We start from the raw sequence: 12,442 nt of genomic DNA on the forward strand, positions 1-12,442 counted from the left end.
CTACTCACTTTTTAGAGGTCAAGCTACCTTTAAATTCGAGCTAAGCAGCATGCTATACTTCAGTAAAGCACTAAAAGTATACATGTATTAGCACATCGGCACAAAAAGAAAAAAAACAAGCAACCAAAAAAAAAAAATCCCAAAAATCTAAAAAGAGCTCCTCAGAGGTGACCAGTACAGAACCAGAGCACCAGACTTAATAAGAAGAAAAAAAAAGGAAGGAAGGAAGGAAGGAAGGAAGGAAGGAAGGAAGGAGGGAGGGAGGGAGGGAGGGAGGGAGGGAGGGAGGGAGGGAGGGAGGGAGGGACGGAGGGAGGGAGGGAGGGAGGGAAGGAGGGAGGGAGGGAGGGAGGAAGAAATGAAGAAAAATAAGAAACCTCCAAGGCTCACCAGAAGGCCTCATCTCGCGAGATATGGGGTAGTGGGGGAAGAGACCAAAGAGAATAGAGACTTTCAGAGTCTGCGCTGGCCGAGACCTTTCTCGCGCCGCCCGCTGAGCTCGCGGCTAGCTGGGACTTTTCTGGCGCCCCACCCCCACCCCTGCCATGGCGCGGAAGTCGGATCTGCCTTTGCTTCTGCTGCCGCTCGTGCTGGGTGTCCCCCTAGCGCAAGGCTCCAGTCCCCTACCCCTGGTCCTGAACACTTGGCCTTTTAAGAATGCTACGAACGCAGGTGCGGAGCAGCGTCACGGGGTGGGAGGCCACGCTGTGCGAGCGCCGCCTTGGGAAGCTGTGCTCGACCCTGCTGAGGTTAAGGGCGAGTGAGCGGTGCAGGCGGCCCGGGCCTCCTTCCAGCCTTCTCCTGCACCGCTCTGGCACCTGACCCCTTCTCCATCCTCTCTGCCACTGCGGCACGTTAGGTTAGGGTGTGTTTATTGCTCCCCGCGACCTCAAACTCTCAGGCCTTGGCTTCACTCCTCCCTTGTCACCCTCCTTACTCTTGTGGCATGGCCTCATAGCCATAGTGTTTTCAGTCTCCCACACCCCACTTCTTGTGAATGCCTCCTGTTTCCCCAGTACCGGATGGGTTCCAGTTTAGGGAACAACTGGTGATTTCCCGTGGACATATTTATGTTTGGTCGACGCTTATTATGTTGTCCTTGCCACTTGGAATGAAGGCTTTCAGCCTTGGTTATGCATTAACGTTACCCTTAGAGTTTCTTGAGCGGCTGTACATTTGAGACTGCTATCATGTTAAATGTCTGTGGGTACAACTGGTTCCAGAACTCAGTGTAGGAAAATTTGTGTGTTGTGGGGCATGCTTGGGAATAAGAAAGTGAGAAGTCAGACTGAGAGAAAAGACCCCCCAACAATAACGAAACAAATATATAATATACATACATCATGTGCAGGGGACAGTTCTGTGTAAGTTGCCATTATCGAACAGGGGCTATTCTAAAAATCAACATTCAAAAATTTACACTGCTGGCCTTTCAAGACATACCCACTTAATTCATGTATACCCACAGAACACTAGGGAAAAAAGTGACTGCTTTTGAAACTGGGCCACCTTTGAAATACATTGTGTGGCCTTGAATGAATTACTTCACATCTATCCATTTCTCTTGAAGACAATAATTATAATTGAAATATTATCTCAGAAGCTTCATGAAAATGACATTTAGTCACCCATGTAACTTTGGTTGTTTCCTTTTGTAATATTGTGCTGAGACTTGCTATGACAAGTGTTGTCAATGAAGTGTTAGTTGTACATATTTTAGTAATCTAATGAGTGACACATGGCTGTAATCCCAGCTTTCAGGAAGCTGTGGTACAAAGATCCAGATTTATAGACATGCTTTGGCTATACTGGACTTGGTTTAGGTAGCAAGACCCTATCTCACAAAACAAATGAAAAATTTTAAGGCTTTCGTTGAAAATATGTTTCCATTCAACTGTCTGAATAGCTTCAGTTATCTTTCTTAAAGATGACCTATTTACTACACAGAAGAAGCAGTTACTGATAAGTTTGTGTTCTTTTTTTTTTTTTTTTTTTTTTTCAGGGTTTCTCTGTAGCTTTGTAGACCCAGATGGCTCCTGAGTGCTGGGATATTAAAGGTGTGTGCCACCACTGCCCAGCCCTACTGATACATTTTTTAAATATTCACTTCCACTAAGAGCCAAGGTCTTTGTTTCATTCTTTATAGTAACTAGTGGTGTAATTTTGTCTATATTGTTCTAAATTCCTTGCCACACTTTTGTACATTTGATAAAATAACTTGTTAAAATTTCAGCTTCACAGTATAAGTGTTAAGAAAAGAAAAACTTAAATAGGCCTCCTGAAATGTTCTTAGCCGGTTACATTTCACATCGAAAAATATAAGACTAAATAAGCACTATTGGAATTTAACAGCATGGCAGACAATAGCATCTGGAGGGTCTGTCGTGGATGCAGTTGAGAATGGCTGTACTGTTTGTGAAGCAGAGCAGTGTGATGGCACTGTAGGCTTTGGAGGAAGTCCTGATGAACTTGGGGAGACCACCCTGGATGCCATGATCATGGATGGGTAAGAATGTTCTTCGGAACTTGTCTTTGTGCTTTCATGGTGGGCTTGTGCATTAGTGTGGCCACTCCTTGCTTGTAGCACTTATCTTTTCTAAACACAAAGAGTTAAAAGGAAGGAGAGAGGGGAAGGAAGGAAGACGACTGACCAAAAGGTCATCCTGATTAGATTATCAGAGCAAATAAGTGGTTAAGTAGCTCTGACTAATGAGAAACCCAAAATACAAAACTGTGCCCCTGACCCAAAAATTGACCTGCCCTTCTACAAATGCTGTGGTTTCAGTGACCTGAAGCCTGAAGGCCTCTTTTAAAAATTGTGTTTAAAATAAGGAGTTGAGATATTCTGTAAATTGACTTTCTGTTCTTTAATTTTGTCTGTGGGAATCCATGAACTTCACGGGTTGTTTTCATGGCTGTGGCAAGATGGAGTTTAGCCTTCAACACATTGCAGCTTGGAGAGATGCAATTTTTCTGTTCAAGTACCAAGAGAAAATGCCTTCGTAAATCTTCAGGCGTTGTTGCCTTACAGCACCGCCATGGATGTGGGAGCAGTAGGTGGCCTCAGAAGAATTAAAAATGCTATTGGAGTGGCACGGAGAGTCCTGGAGCACACAACACACACGCTATTAGTAGGGGAGTCAGGTATTTTGAAAACTCATTTTTGTCTATCTCAGTGTAAAAAAAAAAAAAAAAAAAAATAGAACTCAGTGTGAAGTAGAGATCCAAGTTCAAATTCATATCTGGTTAATTGGATAGGTTACTTCTAAATCTTGCATTTTAAGCAAGCCATTGTTATCTGTCAATGGGTGATTGCTGCTAGGGAAACAGATTCACCATCAGTTTTCTTCCTACATTGCAGTTCTGCAGGTGTAAGACCCTGGGTGTACTGCTCAGATGAGACAATAGTGCCGAAAGGAGAGTCCTCTGACAGTGTCATTTGAGTCCTTTCCAAGTTCCATTGCAAGGTCATAAAATAGCCCATGATAAAAATAAAATATAAAATATATATTAATGATATATTGATGAATCAACCTTAATAGTCCTGGAATAGTATTACAGACTCTGAAAAGGATGTGTTGTGGTCTTTGGAATCCATTTGTCTGTCTGGTTCTTTTCACCCTATTCAGAGGAGTCAATTCTGTAGATGAGCTGTATATTATGAAAGGCTGCAGTTCCTGCAGGGTAGAAGTAGGAGATGGTGTAAGTAAGGCAGTAACGGAAATGCGCGCACACACACCAAAGGTCTCCAACAGTTCTCTAATAGAAAGGACACAGGGAAGCTGCAAGTCCAGAAATGACTCCCTTAAAACTGTTTATGTCCAGAAATTCCTTTAAAGGCCTTGGGTACCACCCTCTGCAGATGTCTTTCTGTATCTTTTGTGAAAGACAGATGACCAGAAATGCCTCTAGTACATGATTTTGCTTAGAAAATAAATGCATGGGCTTACACTTTTCTCTTTCATCTCCAGCCACCAAGTTTGCTGAAAGTATGGGATTTACCAATGAGGATTTGTCTACCAGGGCCTCGAAAACTCTTCATTCAGAATGGCTTGCTCAGAATTGCCAGCCAAATTATTGGAGAGTATGTATGCAAATTCAACTTTAAAAAGTAATTTGAAAATGCTTAGTGATCCCTGGGGTTATTGATTCCTGCTGTCAGTAACTTGTAAACTCAAAGTTTGCTATGAAGAAAGGAACGGATTCTAACAACATTATTTCACTTGTATTTTCTTGGAACAAAATCCAAAGTCTGAAGTGTTTCTTAGATATTATCCATGTGAAGTATATGCAGTATATTGCCCGTACTTTGACTAGAAGATTTAAACAGGTGTCTAGTGTGCCCCTAGTGGGATCAGTGTTCTTTACTAGGAATTTTACCATAAGTCAGTTTGATTTTGCCACACAGATTTCTTTTCAAGAATATCTTAGTCTCTAATCTGTTCCTTAGATCCTAATTACCAAGGTTCTCAGGGTTTAGTTCAAAAAATTAAATTCTTCATAAAACAGCTGAATGGGAACCTGGTGTGCTAATGTTAGACAATATGAGTAGAATGAGCAACCCTAACTAAAAATCTGAAATCCAAAGCGTTTTCAGCACCAACAATGCCATAGTACAAGTTCAAAAGTCCATGCTACTTCATGGAATACATGGCTTTCTGGCCACAAATGCAACTAAAAGTCTATACTGGTATCTTCCACTAATCATATAGATAGACATAAACCATAGGTGAATTTTGTCCTTAGTCTTCAGTCCATCTGCAAGATATTTCCAGTACATGTAAAAATTCCAAAATCTAAAATATTTTCCAAACACTCCTGTTCTTAAACATTTGGGATAAGGGGTACTCAACCTGTAGTAAGTTCTTAGCTAATACCAGTCTGTACAGAAAACCTAAATTTATTTGTATATTCCTGTACTTTTAATATTTAAAGGAATCTTAGACAGCTATTTAGAATGGTCCAGTCCATTGCTTGCAGGGTCCATGAAGCTAAAGAGAGCTGAAGATAGTCGTGTGTGACACAATCTCATGAAGTACTTAAAATACCACATTTTGTGAAGCATTGATTTGAGTGAGCAGTTCTCAGGTATGAATGTTATAGCTGACATTGTCATGTCTCTGTGTTAAAGTTGGACACCTTATAAACCTAGATTAAAATAAATATTTTTAAAAGTATGTTTTGCTTAAATTCTCAGAATTTGTCAACCAAGAACCATATTGTGACAGGTAAAGATCAGGCTGGATACTTGTTTTTTTGAGATTAATATATAATTAGAAGGAAGTCTATGTCTGCCATTATTCTGAAGATTATATACATATAAAAATGGTATCCATTGGCTCGTTCTTAGCTGTCTAGTCTATATTATTCAATTTTGATAATTATCAGTTTTCACTTAAGGTTAAGCTCACTTTTGAACTCTGTTTTACTGATGTCTTTGTGGTTTCTCACCAGTGATTGGCAATTGTACTCAGTTATTTGCCAGTTCCAAAAAACACCCTTTTTAACCAAAAAACTTGAATCTTGTTTACAGAAAGTTACACCAGATCCTTCAAAATACTGTGGACCCTACAAACCATCTGGTGTCTTGGAGCAGGGTATTCCTGCCTATAAAGAAGTGGATATCCATGGTCATGATACTATTGGTAATTCACTTCTTATGTAATTGTATGTATTATTTTAATGACCTTCTACAGCTCATATTCATGGACCAGAAGTTAGCTAGCTTTCATTATTTTAAATGTCAAGTAAATACCCTCTTCTTATGTGTATCTTCCTTTCACTATATGTACATGCACAGATATACATATGTAATGTGCTTAAACACATGCAAATTCATGTTGTTATTGCATAAATATAATTTTGTCTTAGCATCTGTATACAGTTTTGTAATTACTTATACAAGACACCAAATATCCATTACTATTAACATGTAGATTATAAAATTGTTAATATTTAACACTGATTAGTTACTTCATGTAATTTGCTATATATAAAATGATTTGTAATAATTTTCCTAAGCTAAAATATTGACAAGTTCTCTTAATCAAAATCGATGATTTGTAGGAGAGGGGTAGAATTGCTTTTGAAAGGTACTAAAAGTACCTGGTAGATTTGAAGAGTAAAAATATGAGATTTTTTTTTTTGTCCAATGATACCATGAAACCAAGTCATTAGCAGTATAATAGCACTGATAGTTTTCAATATTTTTAATTTTTCCTTTTATTCTACCTGTAATTAAAGAAAGAACATACTTTATTTTCTTAATGGAGTCAGTATGTAAAAACACAGTACCACAGACTTGATGGATTTTTCTCACAGTTGTAGATAGGGATAATTCCAGGATATAGATAGACACTGGCAGTTTCCTTGTGTGTTGAGATCCCATTTCCTGGCTCATAGGTGGCATATCTAGTTTTCTCTGGTCTCTTGTATTAATCATTACACTCATGTAATCATTACACTCACAGGTGCCATGTCTAGTTTTCTCAATCTCTTATATTAATCACTCATTAGGGTATTGCCCTAATAACCATCCCTCCTGCCCATGGCAGATTCTATGGCAGGTGAGGTTGACCAAGGCAGAGGGACAAACTGCCAGACAGACAGAGTTTAGTGAGAAGTTTTATTAGAAAAGGAAAGGGGTGGGGAGAAAAGAGGTAAAACTACACAGAGGCAGAGAGGACAGAAGGAAAAGATAGGAAAAGGCCTGTGATCTCAGGGGAAAAGTGAGAAAGAGAGCAGGAATGGGGGGAGAGTAAGTGGGCGGGGTCTTTTAAAGGGGTCCTTTGCACTTTCCTGCAGACTAGTACTCATGGAACCCTGGATTGACCAGGGTACTGCCAGAGTACATTCTGACAGGTAACGGGCAGGCTAGCATAATGCCTGTGTCCTTACATTGGGTACTTACATCGTTGTTTTTGTTTTTTTTTTTTTTTACCTCTAGGCATGGTTGTAATCGATAAGATGGGACACACCGCCGCAGGCACATCCACAAATGGTTTAAAATTTAAAATACCTGGGTTAGTGTTTTCTCAAAAACAGATTTCTCAAATATGTATCACATGTAAAAGCAATATATTCCAGAGCTTGTGCTGGGTACCAAATATAAAGGGAAACCCTTACATCACAGATAAATGTGAAAGTAAGCACGTTACCAATATGTTAATGGCCAAAGCAATCACCTCGGCCAGTGGCTCAGAGTTCAGCAGTGTCAGGCGTTAATATGGAGCCTGAGTAATTAGTGATACCAGTGAAGTAAGTGGTAGAGTCTGGGACCTGAACACACATGACTGAAGGGGGATATGGAGCCAATGGCACATGTATATACAAGTAGTACAGCTTCAGGTTGAGGGCTTATCTGGCTGGAACAGAAGTTGGAGTGTGAGTGTGTGCCTCTGTGTGTTTGTGTGTGCATATGCACATTGGATTGTGTACAGACTAGTGTGTGGCAGTAGTGAAGATGAAGACTACCAATAACCAAAGCCTGATTTCAAGGGGTGTGCTTGAGGAGTTGTAGGTTTGTGTGGATTTGTTGTTGCTGCTTTGTTTTTAAGTAGAAAACAGGCATTAAATAGGTTATTAACAAGGAAACTGGTAAGTTTGGCACCTTACTAGGAAGCAGTGTAAGAAAATAGTTCATAAGGGTTTAAGCACTGCAGAAATTGAGACAGGTGTAATTATAGAACAGTCATTGTAAATCTGTGTGATCTAAAATGACAGAAGACAAGTTTTTGCTTAAAATTTGAATGATAAGTAAAAGTATGTAGTTTTTGGAGTACAGTATGATATTTGCATAGATATAAATGTGAAATAGTTAAACCAGGCTATTCAACTTCTGCATTGCCTCACATGCTTTTCAAAATCTATTCTCTTAGTGGGTTTTACATATGAAATGTATTATTATTAAATATAGTGTCATGTGTACAGCAGATCTCCAGGCTTACCCCCCCCCCAGGTTTAATTTAAATTCCTTTTCTGCCAGCTAGCATCTCCCCAAGCACCCTCTCCCTGCTATCAGGAAACCAATATTTTAATCTGTTTCTATTAATTCAGCTTTATTACACTGCATATCTATCTGAAAACAGTCATATAATTAACATAGCTGTTTGAAAACTGTAATTGAAAAACAAACAAAAATGCAGTGAAGAACTTACTTACTTAAAACAATAACAAGTGGTAGTGTGGAAACAGCCCTTAATTTTGAAATTTTTTCTAACATGATTTAGTTTACACTTGGTTTCCTAGTCTAAATTCTTATGTTCTCTACCATGAAGTCGTGTAGGAGATTCACCAATACCTGGAGCTGGGGCCTATGCTGATGACCTGGCTGGGGCAGCTGCAGCCACAGGGGATGGTGATGTACTCCTGCGCTTTCTGCCAAGGTGTGACTTCTTACCTTTGTAAACCCTAGAGATGCTTAGAAGACACATATAATGTTTGGACACAGATGATATTTGTAGTGTGTTGTCTGAATTCATGTGCACGAAAGTTTGCATGAAACTATAGGTAAGAGTTTTTGGTTTGGTGGTGGTGTTGCTGTTATTTTGCCAGCTAGTTTGTTATCATTCCCTTGAGTCATCATTATCTTGGGAAATGAAATGTGTCTCACTGAGCTTCATAGAGGAGAATGCCTATGATCTGTTTAGTTAATTGATGTAAGGCCGTAGTGAAGGGACTGAGAAAAGTAGACAGTGTTGTCACTGTGGTCAATGGATAACTACTACTGTACGTTTGGAACATGTACAGTATTTTCTCCTGAGATTATAGCTTCTTTCCTCATGCAAATATAACTTTTATTTGTGACTTCTGGCTCTTATTATTAAAGTGACAGTTATTCAGCCAAAGCCAGAAATAATTGTCCTCATCTGAAATTAATGGTGGATGAGTTGAATAGGTGACATTGTAGCAGGATTTGCTTGCCCCGATAGGAATTACAAGACTATGACAGGGATTACTGACTCATGTTCATTCATAGGTATTATGCTAAATATGACAGTATGGTCCTTTCAGATTTTTTTCACATCAACTTAGCCTAATGTGGAGTTAATATTTATTCTGTGCTCTGATATTAAGTTGTCACCTCCATCTAAATTAGCTACCAAGCTGTGGAATATATGAGAAGAGGAGAGGACCCAGCCACAGCTTGCCAAAAAGTTATTTCAAGAATTCATGAGTATTTTCCAGAATTCTTTGGGGCTGTTATATGTGCTAATGTCACAGGAAGTTATGGTAAGTTAGATCTGTGGTTTATTTGTGTGAATTTACTAGTGATTATTGAAGACCCACCCTTCTGAATACCTGAGCATATGATGTGCTGTGCTCTATCTAATCAGGGAGTCTGTGAAGCAGGTTCTGAGTGAATGTCAGTGATGAGCTGTCAATACTGTAAAATGTTTAAATGCATACTTAAAACCCTGTTTTATTTGACTGCTGGTAGTCATGCTCTACTTTAGGACTCTCAGTTCTTCTGCATGTCTCCTAAAAGTTTAGCATTGGCTGGAACACATGTTGACAGGCTAATTTAGTCCAAATGCCCTGATTAGAGATGGTGGGGACAGGCTAATCTCCGTTGCTTCTTTTTTCATTCATTAAAACATTTCAATCATTTTGGTCCTCTTGGCTCTGAAGAAGAAAAACTTTTACTAGTGCTTGAGCCAGACAGGCGGGCAGCATTATTGTGCTAGTGCTTGGCACGTCTTCTGTTCTGTTTGCTTTCCTTGTGAGCCAATCACAGCTGCAAAGCGTTTAAGGTCAGCCACTGCTGACTCTCATCACTGCGCTTTCAGATGGAGAATCTGCGGAGCTTCTGATCAATAGAGCTTATTAGGTTAGACTGCTCATTGCTGCTCTTTGATCTCTTGCTTTCCACACGTTTGTATTTGAAGAGCTCGTTTGAAGAATTCCGTATTCCTTTTTAAGTTGTGAGATTTACAGTCAAAGGAAGTTATGGGGGTTGCCTTGTGTATGAAGTAAGGCACTTTCTAATGATTACTTCTTAAAGGATAAGCCATAGAAGGCCCAAATTTACATTTAGCAGGGTAATTATCTTATACTATGAATTAAAAATTGACTATTTCCTAATAACACCATGGCAGAAGGCCCTCTCCCTGTGCAGGTGTATGAAGAGAAACTTAGCTTAGACAGAAAGCATATTGACAAATAGCTCGTCTTGCTTTCTGTGAGAGGGAAAGAACAGGAAGGAAGGGAAGCAGTCATGTAGGAAGTGTTTAGATAAGAGAATGTTCTAGTTGCTAGGGAAATAAGAATTTTGATACTTCTAAGAAAGAGTTGAAAGAGTAAACTAATCAAGTTGACGGCAAATGTCGAGGGGCGGGAGGAAAATCAGCTAGTTGTCTGGTTTTCAAGGGGGTGGGTGAGTTAAGGGCTGGAGAATTAGCTTGGGAATTAAGAGCATTTGTTCTTACATAGGCCACGATTAGTCCCCAGCACCCACAAGGTAGCTCACAGCCATCTGTGCTCCAATTTCAGGGTCTCTGCGTTCTTCTGACCTCCTTGACACCATGCACATACATACAGGCAAATACACACATAGAATAAACTTTTAAAGGCTTTATTACCACCACCACCTCCTCCTCTTATATGGTCATTAACTATCACTATGAAGGGCAACATGTAGAATATATATGTAGGTATATTATGTGGATATAGGCTTGCAACAGCTAATGTCTAGGCAAATGGTATCTTTATGGGTTCTAGATACATGCCTCCGGTAACACTTAACCATCTCTTTTTGGCTCAAGGTGCTGCTTGCAACAAACTTCCAACGTTTACTCAATTTAGTTTCATGGTTTATAATTCTCTACGAAATCAGCCAACTGAAGAAAAAGTAGACTGCATCTAATCTACCTTGTCTATTAGCATGTGTATTTAAAGAGGAGAGATACTAAGGCTGGGAAAGTTGCTCACTGACATCATGTAGTGGTCTTCATATATTTCAAGTTCATGTGTAAGTTAATGCAAAAATAAATTATGATGCAGTGACATTTCTGTATCTGCATTTGTATTTATTTTGTTTAAGGCCTGTTTCCCACTTGAGAATGAATATGCATGCATATATGATGTATATTTTTAAGCTTTAAGTGATACTTGATTTTCTAATCAATGTGACAAGAAACTGGGGATCTATTTTCACAATCCCATTGTAAATACAGTATGTGTATTTGATAACTCAGCTTATACAAGCATGCCAGGTCCAGGGGACATAATAACAGTGCTTTAACAGAGTCAACCTAATTGAGTTTCTGGAGTTACAGTGATGTCTCTCATCGCTGACCATTAGGTTTTCCCTAATGTTCTGTAAGCTCAAAACAGGAATAGTGCTGTTCACATATATGGCTTTTGTTCTGTACATCATGATGAGCGTTGATTGGTTTTCTTTGGATTTCTGTTTGGTGGGACACTCAGTAGATACAAGTTATTAACCTATCGACATTTCTGATCTTTAGGCAGCTAATATTTCTTATTGATCTTTTTTTTTTTTGAAAATTACGTAGGGAATTCTTTTTTGTAATTTCACTAGTCTCTTGTGCTGAGATAGGGGCTGCAGGTAGAAAATATCAATAAGTGTGTTGTCTAGCTTGGCATTGTCTTCCAAATTTTCATATCAACTATCGTGACTGACAAGTACAGAGACATTGTGTGTCTTAATTTCTCAAGATTATTATTTACTCCAAAATCATCATTCCTTTAGTCTTTCGTCATCAATAGTCATTATATTGTTGTCAATATAAATTACTACTGTTTCATTTTTAATATACACAACTTGGTATTTACTATTTGTTACTTGTGGAGAATAATTCATGTTATTTTTTCTTAGGCTATCCTGCCTATCAAAATTATTTGGGAAGCCACATTTAAAATACCTCTACCAGTACAGAGTTTGGTGGGCTTAAATTTGCACCCAGTTTAATGAGAATGTTTCAACTACATGAAATACTAAATAATTTTAGCCCAGTTTAGTAGTAATAATTTTATAACGGAAGTATCAGAAAAGGAAAATACCTATATTATTTCCCCAGAGGATTCAGGTGAACTCTACTCAAGGGTTTTATATGTCCAATATAGTAGATAATGAGGAAACTGTTTATCTCAGTCTGTCATAAAATTTTGATCATTTCACCTTATTTATTTGCATTGATTCATATTAGAATAATTTTCTATGACTATTTCACTAATGACTTCTTAAAGGTTGGTTCTTCTTTCTGCTGGCCACAGTATGAATTAGTCCCACAAGTCCTGTCCATAGAACATTGCCAGCCCCACTTCCCCGCATGTGGAGTTTCTACTCTTGTACCCAGCGAGTACCTGGTTCTGGCAATGAGTTTTAAGTGAATTTGAAATGGGAGACCTTCCCAGATCCTTTTGTATTTTGTAGAGCATGACAACATACTGATTGCTGCTCTCAACTATCTGTGTCCTT

The 12,442-nt window shown here is 38.9% G+C and overlaps 1 protein-coding gene across 1 annotated transcript; it reads left to right on the forward strand.

The window, feature by feature from the left end:
• The first annotated feature begins 545 nt into the window (after nucleotides 1-545).
• Aga (aspartylglucosaminidase) lies at nucleotides 546-11,006 on the forward strand. Its single transcript, XM_051182424.1, has 9 exons — nucleotides 546-672; nucleotides 2,353-2,506; nucleotides 3,032-3,144; nucleotides 3,972-4,084; nucleotides 5,534-5,645; nucleotides 6,947-7,022; nucleotides 8,277-8,384; nucleotides 9,098-9,231; nucleotides 10,764-11,006. The coding sequence occupies exons 1-9, from the start codon at nucleotides 546-548 to the stop codon at nucleotides 10,862-10,864; spliced, it is 1,038 nt and encodes a 345-aa protein (XP_051038381.1). The 3' UTR covers nucleotides 10,865-11,006.
• Nucleotides 11,007-12,442: the final 1,436 nt, after the last annotated feature.

This window comes from Phodopus roborovskii, unplaced genomic scaffold, assembly GCF_943737965.1.
Source record: "Phodopus roborovskii unplaced genomic scaffold, PHOROB, whole genome shotgun sequence".
NCBI classification, from domain to species: Eukaryota; Metazoa; Chordata; class Mammalia; order Rodentia; family Cricetidae; genus Phodopus; species Phodopus roborovskii.